The 23,445-nt window shown below is 44.8% G+C and overlaps 1 protein-coding gene and 1 non-coding gene across 2 annotated transcripts in view; one reads left to right on the top strand and one right to left on the bottom strand.

The window, feature by feature from the left end:
- Positions 1 to 17,594, top strand: part of SKP2 (S-phase kinase associated protein 2) — a 37,231-nt gene extending 19,637 nt beyond the window's left edge. Inside the window, exons 6-10 of the mRNA XM_004698078.2 lie at positions 1,209 to 1,307; positions 3,575 to 3,705; positions 6,912 to 6,963; positions 7,108 to 7,215; positions 15,736 to 17,594. Coding sequence (XP_004698135.1) covers positions 1,209 to 1,307; positions 3,575 to 3,705; positions 6,912 to 6,963; positions 7,108 to 7,215; positions 15,736 to 15,949 — 604 coding nt within the window. The 3' untranslated portion in view covers positions 15,950 to 17,594. The remainder of the gene's footprint in view (positions 1 to 1,208; positions 1,308 to 3,574; positions 3,706 to 6,911; positions 6,964 to 7,107; positions 7,216 to 15,735) is intronic.
- LOC115873900 lies at positions 11,754 to 11,898 on the bottom strand. Its single transcript, XR_004048672.1, has one exon. It is a non-coding gene; the product is annotated as a small nucleolar RNA SNORA19 (small nucleolar RNA).
- Positions 17,595 to 23,445: the final 5,851 nt, after the last annotated feature.

Raw genomic sequence — 23,445 nt, 5'->3', positions numbered from 1 at the left:
CTCTGAGGACTAAGGTGCTCATGACCTAAGCCATGGTCTTCTCCACTACCTTATATGCATGTGAAAGATGAATATTGAATAAGGCAGAGCGAAGAAGAACAGATGCATTTGAATTGTGATGCTTGAGAAGAATATTGAAAGGACCGGCTGATCTGTGATGGAAGCAGGCAGAGTGCTCCTTAGAGGCAAAGAGGGCAGGCCTTCATTTGACATACTTTGAACAGATCAGGAGAGACCAGTCCCTGGAGAAGGACAGGATGCTTGGTAAAAGGATGGGGGGGGGGGGGGGGGGGGGGGGGAGGTGCGCAGCAAAAGAGGGGAAGGCCCTTGACAAGATGGATTGACACAGCGGCTGAATCAGTGAGCTCGGGCCTGGGAACATTTGTGAAGAAGGCACAGGACTTTGCAGTGTTGCGTTCTGTGTGCACAGGGTCATGATGGGTCAGAGCCGACTCCAGGGCACCTAACACCACCACCCCCGCATAAGGAGACCTAAGACAGTGAAGAGCTGGCATCATTTCAGAGGAAGTAACTCGTAGAAGGGGAATATTGAATCCGCTTAGGTAGGACACCTCCGTGTGTGAGGGGCCCCAAAGAACCACAGTTTGGCTTTAAACTCTCAGGGAGCTGGGAATTGCTGGCACATAGGATTTCAGTATGGTGAGCAGCAAATGTGAGGTGAGGACACAGACCACATCCTATTGGGCTTCCATTACCCAGTAAGAAGTCCGGGCTCATTCTGGTAGGCTGTCATGGAAATGGGGAGCCGTGGTGGCATAGTGGGGAAATGTTGGGCTGCTAATCCAAAGGTCGGCAGTTTGAAACGACCTCCCCTCCAAGGGTGAAAGGAGCCTTTCCACTCCCATAAAGAGTTATCATCTCAGAAACCCACCGGGGCAGTTGCACTCTGCTCTGCAGGGTGACTTTCCAGTCGGCATCAACTCCGTGGCAGTGAATTTGGTTTTGTAATAGAAGGGTGTTGCCAGTTCATGGATGAGGAAGTGGAAGCCAGGCTCTCAGCCACGTTATCATTACAGATAAGCTGATGGGGTGGGGGTGGGGGTGAAGGTGGGGTTGGGGTGTTTAAATTCCACTTCTGACTGGAAGGCCTGCACCCTTAACTGCTTCACTAATACTTCCTCAGGATGTTTGCTGATGAAATAAGAGGGTCTGACTGGTATGCCTTTGGCATTGTTCTCTTTTCTCAGTAATCTTGCGCAGAACTCCAATTTAGTGCGGCTGAACCTTTGTGGGTGTTCTGGGTTCTCCGAATCGGCCCTGGAGGCTCTGCTAAGCAGCTGTTCCAGGTAGGAGATAACTAGTATCAAATCAATGATCATGGCTTATGTCTGAATACTATTCTTTGCCACCCCACAATTCTGGCTCCTGGTGACCCTGTGTGTAGAGTAGCCCAGCTCCGTGAGCTTTCTAAAGCTATGACCTGGAAGAAGATTGCCAGGCCTATCTCACTAAGTGGTTCTGGGAGGTTTTGAAGCCTTTACTTAGGCCCTCATCCATTTGCACCGCTCAGGGACTCCCACTTGTGAGTAGAATTGGAGATGTTATTTTGAGCCATTCCTAACCATACAAGTGCTGGCCATTCTACCCAACACCCGGGAACCAGTTCGATTTGGATAATGCAGTACTTGCTGTCTAAACTCTGGGGTCAAATCCATGTAGAGGGCCAAGGACGCTCCCAAACTGTCCCTTTTCTATCCTTACTATGGAAAACATAACAGACCCACTGCTGTGGACTCGATTCCGGCTCATAGGTACCCTGCAGAGGGTTTACAAGGCTGTAAATCAGTTTGAGAGCAGACAGCCTCATTGTTCTCCCAAGGAGAGGCTGGTAGGCTTGAACCACTGACCTCAGCAGTCTAATGCTTGCCCGACAGCGCCACCAGGGCTTCTAAGGAAAACAGAGTGAAATGTTTATCCCCAGTGTGGTTGAAAGGATCTGTTTAAAGTTGACCACAAAGTCCATCTGCCTGTGTAATGCTCCCCGACCCCCCAAACCTCTGTAGTGTCTGTAGACCTATTTCACAGTTGTTAATTAAGTCTGGCATATTGCAAATGTAAGCATATACTTGGGTGACTATTCAAAACGTGTTCCTTATTTTGAGCAAAGTTGCAGATATTCCTAAGTGCGGGGAGCTGTGGTTCCCAGAACACACAGTATTACTACTTCTGTATGGGTTTAATTTTAAAATGTCCCCTGGGCTCTGTGGTCTAGCCTTATCCTATTTGGATAAGAAAATACTGCCAACTAGATACACCGGTTAGCCCTCTCTTCAGTCAGTGATGCTAGTGAGGAGTGGGGAGGCTTTGTCTTTAGACGCCTGCCCTGTAGCCCTCCTTGCCTTGGCCGAGGCAGAATAAGATGAGGTAGCTTGTTCCAGCAACAGTACCAGTATCGATATTAATGTCAGCATTGGTATCAGCGGCAATGCCCGTTGCATTTTGCAATATCAATTAGGATAAGGCGACCAGATTTAAAGCGGGACACCATTGACCGGGGGAGGGGGGCGGTTCTTGATTAAAAATTTGGTCTATATGGATCAAATAGACCGTTCCCTAGCTTGTCGTGCATTCTTTCCAAAACCTGGGACTTTTTAAAAACGCCAAAAATCAGGACTGTCCCGCCAAAAGCGGGACGTCTGGTCACCTTAAATTAGGAATCCCCACTGTGATCGGTCCGTTTATTTGAAAGAGCTTGCGTGATGGCCATGTCCTTGTGCTTGGGTGCTGGCTGGCTGGGCCTGGGTGACTGGAGAAAGAAGATACAGAGGCTGGCTGGCATCCAGTCCGGGACGAAGACTTCTGTTTTCAGGGCAGAAGAAAGCGAGTAGGAGTGCTTCCCTCCTCATCCAGAAGGGAGCAGCATTCACCCGGGCCTTGCTCAGATCAGAGGGAGGCGAGGGAGGGAGTGCCTCTGGAGGAGGGATGGCAGTTTCTGGGTGAACACGAGCTGCTTCTGCAGGCAGGAGATCTGTGCATCAGGCAGCTTTGTCTTCTCCCCGAGCCCCTTGGCCAGCAAGAGAAATCAAGAGACTCTTTCTTGGCTTTAGGGCCTTCTTGAAGCAGAGCACAAGAGTCGTGGAAGTATAGTAGGTTACACATGGGGCTGCTAACCGCAAGGTCTGCCGTTCTGAACCACCAGCTGCTCCACAGGAGAAAGCTGAGGCTTTCTATTCCCGTAAGGATTTACAGTCGTGGGAACCCCGCAGTGGCAGTTGTGCTTTGTGCTGCAGGGTCACTCTGAGTCAGAATCCCCTTCATGGCTGTGAGTGTGGATTGGGGTTTTCTGAGCAAAGAAGTGAGCACCGCTGGTGGTGCAGTGGATAAGCACTCAGCTGCTAACCAAAAGGTCAGTGGTTCAAATCCCCCAGCTGCTCTGTGGGAGACAAGAACTGGCCACCTGCTCCCTTGTAGGGAGTGCAACGGGGGTGTCCTCCCCTGTCCCCAGGGCCGCTGAGCGGAAATCCCTGATGGCACCCAGCAACACTGACATATTTAGTAGTGAGTTGGCTGGCAGGCAGTGACTTCACCCATTCCTGTGCCCATTCCTGTGCAGACTGGATGAGCTGAACCTCTCCTGGTGTTCGGACTTCACTGAGAAGCACGTGCAGGTGGCAGTGGCACACATTTCGGAGACCATCACCCAGCTGAATCTTAGCGGCTACCGGAAGAACCTGCAGAAGTCAGGTAAGAGCCACGGGGCGGGGCCCCTGTAGCCTCTATAGCGGCTGCAGCAGCAGCAGCAATAATCAGTCAGCTCCATGAAGCGTCTCTCCTGTGTCTGCAGTAGCTCAGCGCACATTATAACTACCCCTCTTTGTCAGAGGTAGCAGCTGATTAGGATTAGAGGCAGATAGCTACAGGTTACAAACCAGCTCTGTGGCTAAGGATGTCTGGAAGTCTTAATTTGTAGGTAACTTGGAACAGGTGGATACGATTTTCATGTAGCCTGTTAGGGCTAGGTCCCCAAACTCAGCTGATCATTGGCATCACCTGGGGATCTGGTTCACCTGCAGCTCTCTGGGCTCCGTTTGCAAGCTAGTGAGTCATCATTTTAGAGGGAGGGGGCCCAGGGATTTCTAGTTGCGCCAGATCCCCAGGTGAGGCCAAAGATCAGCCAAGTTTAATGGGAACCCAGGCTTTAGTGAAAAAGTTCTAAGCCTTTTTCCCACGATTTTACAATGGCATTTTCAGCCACTGATGGTGGCTGCGGGGGAAGCAGGTATTGGGCACAGGGGTTGCTTCGGTTGTTTCCCAGTGAGGGTAAGTTTATAGCATATTCAAGGACAAGTAGCAGTTGTCAGACTGTGAGTCGGAGGTTGGTAACCCAAGACTGCGTGGAGTGGAGTCCAGATTTGAGCGGAACAGACATATTAGACTGTCTCGGCTGTGAGGTACCAGTGCATCTAGTGTAAATCAGATTCCTGTGCTGCACAACAAAGAATTAGCCAGCCAGAATGGCAATGATCTCGAACTTGAGGAGTCCTGTTTGAAAGTTGTGTTTAGTTTTGTTTTCTCATAAGTTTGCATCTACAACGGATTTGAAATCCAGTTGTAGAAAACAAAACTTATCTGGCCTTTGTCGTTGGGGGTAGTGGGCGACAGTTTAGGGCTTTGTCGCCTCCATAGGCTGTTATGCTATGTTCTATTTGTGCGAGATTGAGAAAAACCGTGCTTTGCAAAGATAGGTGCTTGCAACCTTGCGGCCTCGGGCGGTGATCTTCCCATAATCCAGTGGAATTCTTAACACACAGAAACCACGTCTTGGTGTTTTGAGGCTTGTGTCTTCACGCATGTGACGGGAGGCATTCATTCATATCCTTTAAAATTTAAAAAACCTTGCAAAAGGAATCTTCTTGAAATTGAAGTAGCATCTGAACGCTGCTTCTCCAGGACATGCTGTGTCCTGTCCCAAGGAAGACGTAGCGGGCGGTGGGAAATGCCAGCTAGGTTCTCTTGAGTGACCAGGGACTTCAGTCCTTTGCCCGTGCTGGAGACCACTGCCATGTCCAGAAGCCTGCACTTCCAGGTGAGGGGGACAGTTTCCGCAAGGAGCTGGAAACGCAGCAGTCACAGCTTAGCTTCTGACTACCACTCACCTCTGCACAACATCCCTGTTGTTGCCCTCTGGTGCTGTCTACTCGGTTGACTTTACGGACAACCCAACGAAGCACTGCCCGGTCCTGGGCCGTCCGCACAGCTGTTCTCGGGTGTGAGCTCGCTGTTGCAGACACTGTCGATCCCTCTTGTCGAAGGGCTTCCTCTTTCTTGCTGCCCCAGTATATTACCAAGCTTGATGTCCTTTTCCTGGTGGCGTAAGGGGTGATCCGTTGGCCTGTTCACCACCAGTTAGCAGTTTAAAACGGCCACCCGCTCCACGGGAGAAAGAGGCGATCTCTGTGCCCTTGGAGATCTGCAGTCTCCAAACCCACAGGGGTGGTTCTACTCTGCCCTTCAGCGTCGCTCTGAGACAGATGAATGCATGGCAGTCCATTTTATTTATTTATTTTGGCCTCTCCTCGTGGTAATGTGTTCACGGTACGTAACGCAGAGTCTCTCCAGCCTTACTTCTAAGGAGCACTCAGGTTATGCTTCTTCCAAAACAAATGTTTTCGTCATCATATTCACAGTCTCCGTTTTTTCCCTGAAGCACTGTATTTAATCAGTCTTATTTATCTATTCACAAAAATTTGGGAAAACATAAAGAAAACCATCACCAGTAATCCTACTAGCATCTGTCCGTCGTTTTCGGCATACAGTCTTCATTAAAAAAAATGTTGTACAGAACACAGTTGAGGGAGGGCATGTCGCACCCATTCGCTGGCCCTGTGTCCCATCCGACAGTCATGTTCGAGGAGACCCTCAAAACGCCAGCTCACTGCTATCGAGGCAATTCTGACTCATGGCGACCCAGTAGGACTGAGTAAAACTGCCCTTGGGAGTTTCAGCGACTGTAACTCTTTCTGGGCGCCGAAAGCCTCATCGTTCTTCCTGAGAGCTGCTGCTGGTTTTGAACTGTTGACCTGTGGTTAGCAGCCAACACATAACCCACTCTAGTGCTGGGACTCCGAGCTAAAAGGTTAGCAGTTTGAACCCATCCAGCTGTTCTTTGGGAGACAGATCTGGCAATCTGCTTCTGAAATAGCCTCGAAAATTCTATAAGCAGTTCAGACAGCACACCTGGGGCCTCCAGGAGTCGGAGTTGATACAATGGGAGCTAACAGTGATAGGTCACCATTTACTCAATTGAGTCTCCTGGGGACATGTAGAATCTTCCAAGTGTGTTTTGTTTTTGATTTTTGAAATAAATCATGTGATATACTGAGACGAATCCTGGAACACATTTCTGAAAATGGGTTTTTATAAAGTGGAACTGCATATAAAGTTTTATTCATTGCTGAAGGGAGTGTAAAATGGTGCAGCTTCTATGGGAAATAGCTTGGCAGTTCTTCAAAAAGTTACACATGAATTGACACTGCAGTTTCATTCCTGGGTTCATACCCAAAAAGAATTGAAAACAAGATACCTGTACACCAACCAATTGTAGCCTTATTCGCAAAAAATGGAAACAACCCAAGCCACCGTGAGCAGATGGGTAAATGAACACACTGGTGTAGTCTGACAAAGGGCTGTCCACTCTGACAAAAGACAGACGGAGTCTTTGTACATGCTATAACAGGGTTTGATCCTGAAAACATTAAACCAGTTGCCACCCAGGCAGCTCCAACTCATGATTATCATTGACTCAGTAGCTCTTAGCAACCAGAACAGCGGGGCTACTCTTCCGACCTCGTCCTGAGCCTGTGACATGGTATTAAATGCAGCACCAGTGACTGCTGGACGCCTTTTCTTACTCCTTACTTACCAGTGACCGCTGTGTTTTCTCTCCGTAGACGTCTGTACTTTAATTAGAAGATGCCCCAATCTTGTCCGCCTAGACTTAAGGTATGAGTTTGTGGATTTATTTTTGATCGGAAATGGGAAAAGCGTCTTGGTGTTGAAGTAGCAGTAGTAAGCGGTAGACTCTGCCTTGTGTCAGCGCAGCGTGGTTAGGCAGGTTTGACCTCCTCGTTTTGTGCTCTGTTTCAGTGACAGCGTCATGCTCAAGAATGACTGCTTTCAGGAATTTCACCAGCTCATCTACCTCCAACACCTGTCACTCAGTCGCTGCTATGACATAATCCCGGAAACTTTGCTGTAAGTATTGTTGGTTTTAAGCTCCTTGGAAGAGAGACAGAGGGACCGGAAGATAAATGCCACTTGGTGTTCAAGTTCATTATTAGTAGTGGACATGAAAGGCATCACTCTCGGTGACAGCAGAGTGATTAGGAAGGGACAACAAGTCGTAAAACTAAGACAGGAAAGTTGACCAATGTTGTTCACTGAGCGTTTATTGTTTCATCCGTGAGCAGGTGTAGGTGGTAGCATACCATACTAGTGACCGTGGAGAACTTGCCAAAGAAATGGCAAGCAACTTTACAGAATCATAGGAGCGCACACAGAAGATGTATTCTGGACCATCTCTCTTTGACAAAGTACTAGCCAGCCTCCTGCCATCCTGGGCAGAGTAGCATCTCTCTCTTAAAAACAGGAGCCTTGGTGGCACTGTTAGGCTAACATTGAACTCCAGCCTCAAGGTTGGAGATTCAAACCCTCCAGCCACTGCCTTGAAGATTTATAGCCTGGGAAATAGTAGGTCACTGGGAGTCAGAATTGACTCAATGGCAGTGAGTATTCTTAAAAAGACTTCCTTTCCTTGTAACTCAGAGGCTGGGGTATGCGTCTAATGTCCAGCGTAAGCAGGAATCTTGTTGAAACCCAGAAGTCAGTGTCTTGATGCGCTTCTCTCCTGCTGCAACTGGCTTGCTTGCTTAGTGCTGCAGCAGCAATGCCACAGGGGGTGACTTCAAAGAACACAGGTTGTGTTTATTTGTTCACAGGTTTGGAGGCAGTAAGCCCAAATCAAGTCCTTTTCAGGGCCCCTGGGCACCCTCTGCTTCCTTGGTGACCCTCACATGGCTTCTGTCTTGCCCAGTATGTGCTCATCTATACCTGTGTTTAATCTGCTCCTTGTATGACTTGCCACCGATTCGGTTTAGAACTAACCTTGCAATGATAATGACCTCATTGACATAGAAATAAAATCCTACTCCTAAATTAAGGTCTCTGGTTGGATGTCATCGAGCGCGTTCTGCCCCATGGGACAGTACAGTAGAAGGAAACACTCCCTGGTTCTCGCCATCCTCACGGTAATCCATTGTGGCAGGTAGTTCATGTCATTGACGCCCTTCCTCTGTTTTCCCCACTGAGCCTCCGCTTTACCGAGCGTGAGGCCCTTCTGGGACTGACCCTTCTGATAACATGACCCCAAACTGAGATTCGGTCCTGTCAAATCTTCTCAGGAGCATTCTGGCTTCTTCTTTCCAGGGCCAGTTTGTTCATTCTTCTGGCAGTCCGTGGTAATTTAATGCTCTTCATCAGGACCGCAATTCAGAGGCTTCAATTCTCCTGCTGGCTTCCGTAGTCAGTGCCCCAACTCTGGTATACATGGGACGCAATGAAAAATGGCGTGCCTTCCGTCAGGGGCATCCTGACTCACGTCTTCAGAGTGACCTTTTTCCTTGTAATAAAGATGAGACTTTCCACTCCCGTGAAGGGTGTCAGTCTCAGAAACCCACAGGGCAGTTCTGTTCTGTCCCATAGGGCTGCTCGAAGTCGGAATCGATTTGCCCAGTCGCTCATTGCTTGACCGATGCGTCCATAGGCGCTCGTTGTAGGTACAAGTCATGTGACATCCTCGACAACGTCAGTCTTTTTCCCGTTGACCCTGGTAGATGCCTGTCGGTCCAGTTAGGAAGACTTCTGCTTCCTTTGTGTCGAGATGTAGTGGTTCAAGTCCTGTTCACTCTCAGCCGGTGGCGCGATTGTGCCGTCTGCAGGTCCCTCGCATACGGATGCCCTGCTCTTCAGAGCCCAGCTTCTCAGGTATGCCCACCCTCCTTCAGTATTGCCACTCACGGCTTGCGTGTTGTCTTCAATCCTTTCAGCCCGAGCAAGCAGAGTGTGTTCTTCCCTCTTGGTTTTCTAACTCCAGGTCTTTGCACATTTCATTGTAGGATCCTTTTTTCCTTCTCCAGCTGCCCTTTGAAATCTTACGCTCAGCTATTGGACGTCGCGTTTCTTCTATTCGCTTTAGTTTCTCTGTGTTCTAGAGCAAGTTTCAGAGTCTCTTCTGACATCCAAGTGGGTCTTTTCTGCCTTTTTAATGACCTTCTGCTTTCTTAACACATAATGGCCTTGATGTCATTCCACCACGTGCCCAGTCTGGTCCTGAGATAGTCACTGATTCGGGTAGGATATACTCCAGACTACTCTGGCTTTCACTTCCTTTATCTCCCCTCAGTTTATACTTACCACACGAGCAATGGGCGGCAGCTCTGTAGGCAGCCCTGGCTTTGTTTGTTCTGATGCTTTGAGCTTCTCCGTTGTCCTTTTCCACAGAAAGAGGTGATTTGTTCCCTGAATTTTTAACTCATGGAGCTACATGTGCATTTAAGTTATTTATATTGTTGGAAGCAGGTATTTGCAATGAATAAATCATTGGTCTTGCAAAATTCTGTCAGGCAATTTAGCCCAGCGTTTCTACTTCCAAGGCCCTGGTTTTCCACTGCTAATCCTTCTCTATTTTCAATTTCCACGTTGCCAATAGTACTTTTTGGCAGTGCATTTGGTTCCCCATGTGATCGATTTAAGACTAGAAGTTGATACAAATGTTCAGTTTGTTCACCTTCAGCATCAGTGGTGGGTGTACAAGTTTGAATAACCGGTCCTCCTTTAAAAAAAAAAACAAACAAGCCAAAACTGCCCACTGCCATTGAGTCAATTCTATTTGTAGTGACCTTGTGTAGGGTTCTTGAGGCTCATCTTTCTTCCGTGGAGCTAGCTGTCCAGTGCTTCCCTGAGGACAGCGCCACCAGGGTTCAGCCTTCCCTTCAGGCCGATAGATACTGTCCTTTCACGGACAGCACTGCACTTCAGGATGGAGCGTGAAATGCTCTTTTTGACGATGACTACAACCGCTCCTCTTCAACTTGTCATTCCCAGGATAGTAGACCGTGTGGTTGGATTCAAAGTGGCCACTGGTGGGCCATTGCAGCGCACTAATGACTGGGATAGAGAGCCCTGGTGGCAGTCTGAGGCCGTTGTGGGACTGCTGCTGTGATTGTAGTAGGTTTATTGTTTGTTTGCTTGGGGGTTTTGTTGTTGTTGTTGCTTCAGATGTCAATCTTAAAGCATGTGTTCCATTTAGACAACTTCCAGTTTTCCTGGAAGTTGGTACGTTCTAATTACCATGGCATATTTGGCAGTTTCTTTTCAGTTTGAGCCCTGGAGCATCAGCAAGGACGTGGCTCCATCCTCGTCATTAAGGTTTGCTCTTCTTTGAGGCGGCAGCTCTTGCTCGGTCCTATTTTGAGTACCTCCTAATCCAGGGGCTCCTCTTCAGGCACCACGTCAGACAGTGCTCTGCTCCTACTTAGAAGGCTTTCACTGGCCATTATGTTTTCGAAGTAGATCACCAAGCCCTCTTCCTGTCTGTCTCAGTCTGGAAGGACCACTGAAACGCCATTGTCAGATTGCCTTGCCGAGATGGCTGTGTTGTTGTGATACTGGAAGCCATGCCACCATTGTTTATACCAGCATGGTCTTCCGATAGGGATGGGAGTTAGGATTCCAGCACATATTTTAAGGGCAACACAACTCAATCCGTAACAACTGCCAATATAGCTACTAAATTCCAGTAGCTCACTAGCTAAACAAAGGTCAATGAGCCCCTCGTGCTTACTTAGGAAAGATGGTAGATTTTAAGGAAGAATTTATACACTTTATGTGTTTGTTTATCAGGAACCCTGGGGAGCGCATTGGGCTGCGATCCGCATGGTCTGCAGTTTAAAACAGCAGAAGTGCCTTGATAGAAAGACTGGGCTTTCTACTCCTGTAAATAGTTACAGTGTCGGAAACCCACAGGGTCTTACTACGAATCAGCATTGACTGTGGCAGTGAGAGGTTGTGTAGTGGGTTAGCGCTAACCCAAGGTCAGTAATTCAAACTGCCAGCCACTCTGCAGGAGAAAGATGAATGGGATTTTCTACTCTAGTATAAGAGTTTCCATCTTGGAAACCCATAGAAGCAGTTCTCTGTTCTAGAAGATTACTGGGAATCACATTCAGCTCGATGGCAGTGAATTTGAGTTTTAAGTTGATGTTTTTATTGGTAAATTGGCTTTCGCAATGAATGACCAAATCAGAAGAGTCAGCTACGAAAGGTTAGTTGGTAGAATAAAGGAATCCATGAACTGTGGCTTTTAATTCATTAAATTAATCTTGCCTTTTGAAAAACATTGTCACCAAGTCGATTACAACTCACAGCAGTCCTGTAGGAAAGAGAACTGCCCCCCAGGGTTCCATCCACGCTACTACCTTTATAGACGCAGACATCCCCATATTTGTTCTGCACAGGGGTCGTGGGTTTGTGGTCAGCAGCCAACTGTGCCACCAGACTCCAAAATTTTGGCTAAAGGCCTTAGAGTTTTGCAGCTTATTTTGGAAAAGTGCTATCAGCACTTCACTCACTCACTCACTCACTCACTCACTCACTCACTCGCTGTCTTAGTGTTGTTGCCAACTCATAGCAACCCTGTAAGACAGGTAGAACTGCCCCCGGGTTTTTTTTATTGTTTTTGTATGAAGGAGACTGGCAGCTTTACTATGTTTAGTTAAACTGCTAATTAACCTTCAACTACTTGTTTAGCACATAAGAAGCCCCCTGGGGTTTTTGAGACTAACTCTATCTAGTAGGAAGCCCTGTCTTTCTCTTGTGTGGAGTGAGTGACTAGTGTTTTCGAACTGCTGAACCCGTGGATTGCAGCCCAACCTGTAGCCATTTTACCACCAGGGCTCTTGCCATTACTTCTAGTGCCCTCAAGTATTGGGGTCTGAATTTATACACGAGGGGGTACCTACCCCTCCCGCGAAACACCAACTGAAAAATGCTATGCTGGGCAGAGCCTCGTGGTACACATTTTTCCCACTAGGCGAGCATTGAGCAACTTGCTCTGAGTTAGTGCACCCAGTGTCATCGCCTGGGAAAGTTCTCTGGTCACAGTGAATTTTTCATAAAAACAGTTTCATTCTAAACTCATTTTTTGTGATAGCCAATGTAAGAGAACAGCATGCAGCTGTGAAATTCTGTTTCCTCTTTGGGAAAAATGCTGCAGAAACTTGTGATGCTGAACACAGCTTATGAGGACAATGCTATGGGAAAAAAACTCCAGTGTATAAGTGGTTTTCTCGTTTCAAAAAAGGTGAAAGGTCGATTGATGACAAACTTCATTCTGACAAAAATGTCAACAAAATTCACGTACTTGTGCTCAAAGACCAATGATGGACCATTGAAGAGATGGGGAAGTTATCTGAACTATTTTAAGGAGCTTGGTTCTGCACATTTTAATGGTCACTGCGAAATTTGTACCTGGGGTTCTGACTGATCGGGAAAATGCATTGCGTGGAAACGCCATGCTTTGAAAGAACAGCAACTAAATAACCCAGACTTTTCCCCAAAGTCATTACTGGTGATGAGACATGGTGCTCCTCTTATGACCCCGAAAGCAAACATCAATCAAGCCAGTGAAAGGTGCCATGGTCACCTCCCCTCAACAAAGCTCATCAAGTGAAATCAAAGATCAAGATGATGGCTCTTTTTTTTGTATATGAGAGGGATAGCAAGCACATTTGGAATTCGTTCCACCAGGTCAGACTATTAATCGAGCTTTCTATTTAGAGGTTCTAAAAAGATTGCATAACAGTGTGTGACAAAAAAGACCCGATTTGTGGCAGAGGGGGACTGATTTTGCCACCACAACAATGCACTCGCTCACTCAGCCAGCTCAGTGTGCCAGTTTTTGGCAAAAAACAGCATGCCTCTCTTGCCCCACACACCTGACTCATTTATAATGACCTTTCATTTAATAAAATGAAGCACAGCTCCTTAAACATCAATGCCCTGGTGGCATGGTGGGTTACCCTTTGGTCTGCAGGCAGAGCAGTTCAAACCTACCAGCTACTCGGTTGGAGAAAGATGAGGCTTTCTACTCTGATAAAGATTTAGTCTCCGAACCCCATAGGGGCAGTTCTCCTCTGTCCTACAAGGTCACTGTGAGTTGGAATCAAATTAAGGGCACAAAGTGAATGTCATTTCACACGCTGTTAGAAATAATGGCTTTTAAACTATTCATTTCCATTCGCCACCCCTGGTTTGCTAAGCCCTATTGTAGCTTCACGGAGATGTTTGCAAATTTGCGTTGTGGGTGATACCCGAGGGAAAAGGCTTGTGGGTTTGTTTTTGTTGGTGTTTGTGTGTGGTCATTTTGCCCCTGATCCCTTCTCACCTGCAACACCCGAATGTGTTCTCAGACAGGAAACTTCCTTCCCCATCATGTGTCGGCCCCCAGGCCTTGTTGCCAGACTATTTCCTCCTCTGCCACCTGCCCTACATTTTCCTTCCACGCAGTTCCTTTTCCACTTCACCGAACAAGGATGTTCCAGCACGAGTTCTCAAGCTGCGACTCCATTCGCATATGCTCGCATGTCATGAGGGGCACTGGGGTGGAGGGTGGGATTGCTGCCCGCTTAAGTGACGGTCCATTTACACATTCTCGTACTGGGACTTTTCTTTTGTATGCGTTTATGTTCAGAGTGTAGTATACCTTTAGAACAGCAGGAATTTATTCTTGAATTTCTTTTGGCCTGGTGTGACTTTTGGTTCTTATTCCTGATTAGCAACAAGCTTACTCCTTCTATTTGCATGTTGCTGTTGGGTGCTGCCAGGTTGGTTCTAATGTGCAGCAACCATATAAAACAGGATGAAAGAGGCTGTTCTGTCCTGCACCGTCCTCACGATTGTTTATTTGGAGAGTGCTTAGTGGTTACACATTGGGCTGCTAGCCACAAGGTCAGCAGTTCGAAACCACCAGTTGCTCCGAGGGAGAAAAGCTGGACTTTCTACTTCCATACAGTTACAGTCTTGGAATCCCCCAGGAGCCGCTCTAGTCGATTCTCTCCTGTAGGGTTGCCAGGAGTTGGCATCGACTGCTAACGTAGGATAAGCATCCGTGATTCCGAAGAGCGCTCTGTTGACAGCAGAACAGCTTCATTTCAGGTGCCGAGGGCACAGGGAGTGGGCAGCTGAGCACGTGGGACGGTTTCATACACAAGGGATAGACATCAAAGGGCTTGGAGCAGGGACAGCGTGATGGAGTCCGAGCTAGTCGGGGGAAGACCTGAGCCACTGGGGGAGGAAATAGGCTAGAAGGAAGACCGGCAGGAAGGTGAGCATTTTAAGAGAGGATTTCTTTTTTTAAGTGTTAAAGAAATTACTGACCATGTAGAAGTATAAAGGATGCTTCTCACTCAAGGTCATTGATCTGCAGAGGGAATTTGTTGAAATTCCAAAATAAATGTTTCCTCTCCTGAGACTTTGTACTGTTCTGTCCCAGCCTGGAGCAAATAGAGATCTGAGAGGTGGCTTTCTGGACACATCGATCGGGTTAAGAACACTGCCTCGTTACCAAACATGTTTTTGCCTTAGGGGAAACAGGCTCCCTCTCGTGAACTAGGACATCACTGTTGACAAAGTTAGGTTTCATCTAAGGAAGGTGAAGGAGGGAATGGGCTCCTCTAGGATCGGAAACATGGAATGCTGTTGAGAGAGAGAAAGGCTCTTTCTTCCAATAAGAGTATTCCCTACCCCTTTCACCATCTGTGCCCAACTGCTTAACCGTAAGGCCTCTTAGGCTGAGTCATTCGCTTTGATGACATGTAATATCATCTGGTATGAGGAGTCCTGGTGGCATAGTGGTTACACTTTAGGCTGCTAACTGCAAGGTCAGTAGTTCAAAACCACCAGCCACTCCTTAGGAGACTGACAGGGCTTTCTGCTTCCATAAAGAGTTACCGTCTCAGAAACTCACGGGCTGGTCTGCCCTGAACTATAGGCTCGTGAGTCAGCATCGCGTCGATGTGATGGCAGTGAGTTCCGTTTATTTAAGTCATCGTTACTATTGTTTACATCTTTTGAGAGACTAAGCCTAGTTTCAATTAAAGCGAATTCCATATGCTGATGAATCCAACTGACCTCTTGGTGAAACACTTACTTTTACCCTCACTAGTTTGCTAACTTGAAAGAGAAATGAGCCTTTCCACCCCCATAAAGCATCAGAAACCCACCGGGCTGTTCTCTGTCTCATAGGGTCTCTCTGAGTCAGAATTGGCTGGATGGCAGTGAGCTGGCCAGCTCCTTATTACAGCACAGTGCATCTTTTCGGATCACAGTAAAAATCAAGCCTGGAGAACGGGCGCACGCAGCAGTGGGTAGTAGACACACCCTGGAGTTGATGGTAGTTATGAGTTCCACTCAACCAAATGCACCACCATGTTGTCTAAGCCCACCCTCCTCCAGCGCTGGCTCTGCATCCAGTTGGATTCACCTGTGCTGTTGTCTTCGATCCTTTATTGCAAACCAGGTTTCCAGGCTACAGCAGTTTCCAGAATATGATACAAATTGTTTAAAAATTAACATTTTTAAAATGAGGGGGCCATGTAACACTAGTACAAGGGTTTCCATAGATGCCGTTATTCTGAAAGTCTCTCTCTTCTTTTCCAGTGAACTTGGAGAAATCCCCACATTAAAAACACTACAGGTTTTTGGAATCGTGCCAGATGGTACCCTTCAAGTGTTGAAGGAAGCGCTGCCTCATCTCCAGATTAATTGTTCCCATTTCACCACCATTGCCAGGCCAACTATTTGCGAGACAAAGAACCAAGAAATTTGGGGCATCAAATGCCGACTGTCACTGCACAGGCCCAGTTGTCTCTGAAGTGCTCACTGCAAGATGCCTCCCTGTTCTCTGGAACTGGGAAAGCAGATAGGAAGTCCAAATGCAGGAGCCCTCAACTCCTTTCATTCTCAGTGTTTCTTGTACCTTAGCTCTGCAGGCATCTTGGCGCGAGAGAACAATTTGAGAGAAAGCCGTGAAGTTGTGCTGTTTTGAAGGTGATGGTAAACATTGACCAGGCTGTTGCTTTAAATTTTTAAATTGTGGGTCTTAAAATATTTTAGAAGACTGAGCCTGTCATTTTCAAGGCCCCTTCAGGAGCAACACTTGAGCCACCTCTCCCAAGTGCCCTTCTTATTCAATCTATCTAGAATCAAGCTGAAAATCAATGCTAACAATTAGTTTTCATAGCTTAGAGTAGCTTAACTTTTTTTTTCTATTTAATTTTCCAGTATTGTTTTTAATTCTGTATAAGACATCGATTGAACAATAAGCTACTTGTATTATGAGCGGAGCAGCATGGGAATCACTGTGTAGTCGCATTCGACACAATCTCTTCTGGGGAAAGAAAAAGGAAATACTACATTTCAGCCTTGACTTTGGATTTGGAATTAGGATCATGTGAACACATGGAAAGCAAAACAAAATAGGTACAGAATCAGTGTAGAGTTTGAAAGCTCAAGAGTTAATATTTTTAGTGACATTATTTCATTTATCTAAAGTCCAAAAGGTAATTTCCCCAGTTATAAATTAAGGAAATATTTTGTTGTGCTAACTTTATGATCAAATTATGTTAATATGGGTTCTTTAGCTTTTATGAGGCTTGCTTTGTTTTAGAACGGTGCTATTAACCAATCAGTCTTTATTCTTGAAATGTCAGCTATAAGGCTAGTGGGAAAATGCCTCCTGTTTTCTTTATGGCTGAAGTTCTTGAGGTTACTTTTATATTACTCTGGAATCAAGTATTTTAACATTTTAGAAATTCTCACAACAGTGGTTTGAAACACATTTTATAACGTTACTTGGCCTAAAGTGTCCACAGAGGAACTCTAGGTCCCTTCTTGCCAGAAACGCACACTCGAGGATTGGTTCGTGTAGTTTCAGAGCAATGAGCACTACCTGCCCCAATAGAAGAGCTAGGACTCGGGTGCTGATCTTTTTGACAGCCATGGTGCTTATTTAAAAAAAAAAAAATGTTAACCCAAAACTGACACATAGCAAAAAGATTAAATGATGCTTAAAAAATCAACATGTTAGTTTCCTGCTTACATTGATGACATCCCCATTATTTTGAAAATGGAACAAGAAACACCCACACTCATTCCTGTTACATTAACTTTATCTTTTTCTTAAAATCTTATTCTTGAAATGTTAGCAATTGGATGAAGTACCCTTATCCGTTCAGCTCTACGGACTGTTTCAGAGCAGTGTTACGCAGGAAAGGATTATGTATCAGTTCTTAGTAGTGAAAGGTGCTCAGTACTACTTGAAATGACTGTTTACAGGTCAGTGATAAAGGGCCCGTGATCCACGTGGAATGTGACTTCCAGAGGCCCTCAAACACACAGTACTTCTTACCTCAAGTCCAGCCATACGCTGTTATTGCTAAAATATAATCTGTATTTTTATATGCAATTTCTACTTTTATAGATTCGTTTTAAAATAAAGCACATTTTTATAAAATTGAGTCCCTCGCCTAAATTGTATTCTTTTCCCTTTGATCTTTAGTATTGTGCAAAAACTTTGGAAGCACTTGGTGTGGTGTGATTCCCAGGATGGCCCTGATAACCAAAGTTCAAGTCTACTCAAAGGCATCCAAGAAGGCCAGGTGATCTAATTCTAAAAAACCAGCAATGGAAAAAAAACCCATAGAGCATAGTTCTCTCCTGACCTGTGTGGGGTTGCCACGACTCGGGGGCAGTGCAGTGGCCCTGGTGTTTGCTCGGAGCCGTGGGAAGCACTGACTCAGTTTAGCTGACTCAGTTTAGCTACTCTCATTTGGAACTTGGACGAGATTTACCACTTCACACAGACATTCTGGAACTCAACTACTTTAAACACAATGAAATACTTCTACCAGTCGAAGTACTTAGTTCTCATATATTTCGAGTCTATTGATTCTCCTAGACTATTCCTACTCTACCTTTTTCTTAATTAGGAAAAATGGCAAATATATTTAGGAGTATGATGAGCCCTCCTTGCCCAAATTCATCAACTCAGCCAATCTCACTTAACCCACAATTTCATTCAATCCCTTCTCCCCATAAGATGACTTTGGTGAAAAACCCAGGCCCATAGTTTCACGTATGCCTGTCAGAAAGCCTTGGATTCATTCTGAAACATCACATGCCAGGATAGGACTGCCATTTCCCCATTTGTGTCCAGCGTTTTCTTGGAGTTTATTCTGATCCAACTGCAAACAGCATCCTTGTGTTGCATTTGGTTGACATTTTCTAGAATCACCATCTGTCTCCCCTCCAGCATCTTATACTTTTTGTTCTATGCAATTTTATTTTTTTAAGAAATGGGATCATTTGTTGTATATTTTAGATTTTACTGATGGCATTCTAGAAGGGACCTTTAACAGGTCACACTGTTGCTTATTTCCTGTGAACTACTGTCATGGATTTCATTTTACTGAGATGCACTCAAAACTCAGGAAAACGGCAGTCAAATCAAGGAGCACATTGCATTGGACAAAGCAGCCGTGCAAGGCCTCTGAAGAGCAAGGCTGTCACCTTGAAGACTACAGTATGCCTGACCCAAACTACAGTATTTTTGACCATCTCTTAACGTGTGACAGCTGGACAATGAAGTGAGAAGACAGAACTGACGCTTTTGAATTAAGCTTGTTGAATAAAAATGCGCTATAGTGGAGGTCGTACAGCTAGAATGCTCCTTAGAAGCAAATATGAAGCTTAGTCTCACCGTACTTTAAACATGTCTCAACCAGCCCCTAGATAATGACATACTTGGTAGCGGGTCAACAAAAAAGAGGTAGACACAGCGGCTGTGACAATTGAGAGGATGGCTCAGGACCAGACAGTGCTTTGTTACGTGGTATGTAGGGACACTCGGGTGGAGTTGATTCAGTGGTATCTAATGAGCCTGTAGAGCTTCCCAGGAGACATGATGATGTCTGAAGAAGTGCTAGGACATGTACTGCATAGAGGCTAAAGATGCTGCTAACCCTTCTGTAACATACAGGACACCTACACATTGCCATTAACAAATATTTTCTGGACCCAAAGTCAAGTGTTAAGAAACTAGGTCAGCGGCTTGGTTTTATCAAGATACACTCTATAGCAAGCCTGTCGTATCAACTGATAGCAACCCCACAGGACAGAATACAACGACCCTCAAAGGATTCCCTAGCCAGTATATCTACCCCAATGTTCATCTTGGGTCACTTGTTCCCTCCTTCATGCTCTAAACACAAGTTCCTGAGATATTTTATGAGGTACTCTCTAGCCAAGTACAATTTTAAATTTCTGATTAAGGTAATTTACACACCTTTTCTCATAGTAAATTCAATTTCAATCTAACACTGACACAGGGCAAGTTATGGACCCTATAAAGTCTTAAAAAGCTTAATCATCAAAAGGCTATTCTTTCATATACAGGTTGAAGATTACAACCTTGTATTACACTCTATGGATTTGTTCGACATAATCACTAATGAATCTAAATATTATACAATGGTATCTTGAGCTTACTCAGAACATACCTACCGTATATATTCAATTATAAGATGAGTTTTTCAGCACATTTTTAATGCCGTTTTTGTGGTAAAATTAGGTGCTTTAGCGGATATTCGGGCCAGCTTATACTTTTGTATATACTGTAAATACATAGAAATTTTGAGAGTATTAAAGCTAGCAAGTACGACTTTAGTAAGGTTTTAAAAAACCCAGGGTCATGACGGAAATGAACTATAAATTATATTTAAATTAATCAGTGCACTTAGCTATTTGTATCCCAAACTTTATATCTTTATTAATCTTTTAAAATACTATGTCATATATTCATATTGGCTTTTAAAATACATTTTCTATTTAAACCTATCCAATTATTACTAAGGGTGCCCACAGCCATTGAGTTGATTCTGACTCTGCTAAAATAAACTATAATTTCCAATGTAAAAGTCAGTAAATGCATAGGAATTTGGCAGTATATTAATCCTAAACTGTAGACAATTCACTTTTATGTAAAATTAATTCCTAAAGAGATAATGCATTAGCTGGTGGTACCCAGCTATCAAAAGATATAGCATCTGGAGTCTTAAAGGCTTGAAGTTCAACAAGCAACCATCTAGCAGGTAAGCAAGCCCACATGGAAGACACATGCCAGCCTATATATGATCATGAGGTGTCGAAGGAACCAAGTAACAAGCACCAGAAGACACATCCACCCCCCAAAAAAACAAAACAAAAATATTGTTGAGAATGAGGGGGGTCGCAGGAGAGACCCCAAACCCATCTGTAGACAATAGGACATCCCCTCACAGAAGGGTCACAAGGAAGGGATGAATCAAGCAGAGTACAGTATAGTACCAGTGAAATACAATATTCCTCTGCTTTTTTGAGGCTTCCTCACCCCCTACTGTCATGGTCCTTGTCCTTTCAGTTCTGGCTAGACTGGCGCATGTACCCGGTACAGACAGATAAGAGCTCAGGACACATGGTCTGATAAACCCCTCAGGAACAGAAATGTTAAGTTGTGATACCAGGAGGGTAGGGGAGAGGAAGGGGGAACCGATGGTAATGATTGACGCATAATTCCCACTCCCAGGGGATGAACCAACAAAAACGAGGGTGAAGGGAGACAGTGGTCGTGTGAGATGTGAAAACAATAATTTATAATTTACCAGAGTCACGAGAGTAGGAGGGGGGAGGAAGGGAAAAAGGAGGAGCTGATACCAAGGACTCAAATAGTAAATGTTTAGAAAATGATGGCAACATATGTACAAGTATGCTTTATGCAATTGATGTATGGAATAAGGTGTAAGCACCCAGTAAAATGATTTTTTTAATTTAAAAAATAAAGATGATGCTTTGAGAGCATGCTGTTGCTGTTAAGTGCCGTTACATCAGTTCTGACAAATAGTGGCCCAGTGTACAAGACCACCCGGACCTGAAACATCCTCACTTGAGTCTAGTTGCAATCCCTGTATCAGTCCCTCTTGTCCAAGGCTTCCTCTTTTCTGCTGCTGCTCTACTGTACCACGCATGATACCTTTTCCAGGTATATGTGTGTATATATACACACACACATCAATATACTCGAGTATAAGCCAACCTGAATATCAGCTGAGGCACCTAATTTTACAAAAACTGCATTAAAATGCTGAAAAATTCGGCTTATACACAAGTATATATGGGGTGTGTGTGTGTGTATATCTATATACACACACGTAGGTATAGATGAATATATATATATATATCCTGATCTATGTCCAAAGTATGTGAGCCAAAGTCTAGTCATTTTTGCCTCCGTGGCGCATTTGGCCATACTTCTTCCAAAAGAAATGTTTGACCTCTGGCAGTCCATGGTCTTTTCAGGATTCTTCTCCAGCACCACAATTCAGCTCAAATGCACAAATTATCCCTGGGTCTTCCTTATTTTGAGTCCGACACTCACACATGGGGGCTACTGAAGATATGGCTTAGCTAAGTTGCACCTTAGTTACACTACCCAGGTCTCCGCACATTTCATTGCAATACTTTCCTTTTCTTCTCGGACTCTTAACATCTTCTCTTCAGCTCCTTGACTTCATCTTTTCTTCCATTTGACTTATGATTAAGATAAGGTGACCAGATTTTAACATTGGTAAAGCAGGACACCATTGATTAAACGCACATCCTGGCAAAATAGCCACATAGCAGCCGAAAACCGTATACCCTAGCTTGTGCATTCTTTCCAAAAATCGAGACTTTTAAAACGCCGTGGGACACGGGTGAAATTGTTAAAAATCAAGACTGCCCCAACAAAAGCGAGATGTCTGGTTACCTTAGATTAAGAGCAAGTTTCAGAATCTTCTGAAATCCACTTTGGTTTGGGGTTGTTTTTGTGTGTGTATGCATTATTAAGTAATTTTTTTAATTGTGGCAACAATATGCTCCACAAAAAAATTCTACAGTTCACCTACATGTATAATTCAGTGCTGTTAATTAATACACTTTGGGTTGTACAACCATTATCAATAGCCTTTTCCAAATTATTCCACCACCATTAACATAAACAAAGGGCCCTAAGCAAAAAAACGCTTCCTCCTTCACACATGGTAACCATTAGTCTAGTTTGGTTTCTTTTTCTTTTTTTAAAGTTTTATTGGCATATAATTTACATATCATACAATAGTTAAGTCATATCAAGGAGAATTGTACAATCATTACCACATCAATTTTATAGCATTCCCCCCTCCCCATGGTTAAATCACCTTTAAAATGAGTTGTACAATCACAATCCGTTCTAGTGCTTCTCCCCCCTCCGCCTTATTTACTTCTAAAATCCTCTTTCCCTATCACCCTACCCTTGTATCAGTTATTATGCAGCCACTCAGCTGTGCTTCACAGCTGGAAGACCTAACAAAACAATAAAAAACAATTGCACTAAGGTGGTAAGGACAAAATCATAATAGGAGGAAGACAAAAATACAAATAATGTGTAAGAAGGAAAAGATCCCCATCAACATTCAGAAAACCAGGAAGAAATTTCTGTCATGGAACAAGTAAGAGATACTTACTTGCACCCAGAACAAAATTCAGGTCGCTGTAGTTAACTGGCCAAGAAGTGAGTTTCATCAAGCAAGCTTCCAATGGTCTCTACCTGATAGTAAGGCAGTTTGAGCCTCTTGTCTATGGCTAGAACAGATCTGCCAGCAGCTCACTCTGACTAGATACTCTGCAGATGAGTTTTGGGCTCCCACGGTTACACACAGCCCTCCACAAATTGGGTGTTTGTAATTTTGGCTCTGATGCTTTTCACCATATTCACGTTTTTTGTCATCTGTGGATCACACAGCTGGTGTGCTGCTTCCATGTGGATTTAGTTGACTTCTCGCTTCAATAGCAGCTTGTTTGAATACAAGCCTTTAAGACCCCAGACACTATTCTGATGGATAGCCGGGCACCATCTGCTTTCTTCACCACACTTTGCTGTAGCACCCTTATCTTCAGTGATCATTTCACGAGTATAACAGGGCCATGATGTAAGAACTGCTTGTTTTTAAGTTGGGGCTAGAACTTAGTGTGAACCTCAAACTCATTCCTGGATCTATGTTTTATTTATTTCTGAAACTTGGGAGTTATGTTTTATCATTCCATAGTTCAGTTATGTCAAACATAATTATACAATCAGTCTCCAAACATACTTTGTCCTTTTTGGACTTCCCCAAACCCTTATATTTTCTTTGCCTATAGTCTCAACATAACTGGGTCTCATTTACCAAAATACAAAGAAACAACACAGCTTCGAGTGAGCCCCAATGGCAACTCAACTTTGAGATACACCCTATTATACACAAGCATCAGCAGAAT

The sequence above is a fragment of the Echinops telfairi genome, unplaced genomic scaffold (genome assembly GCF_000313985.2).
Source record: "Echinops telfairi isolate 266 unplaced genomic scaffold, ASM31398v2 ScPeMD7_7469;HRSCAF=8507_1, whole genome shotgun sequence".
Classification (NCBI taxonomy): Eukaryota; Metazoa; Chordata; class Mammalia; order Afrosoricida; family Tenrecidae; genus Echinops; species Echinops telfairi.
This window is presented reverse-complemented; position numbering and strand designations above follow the sequence as displayed.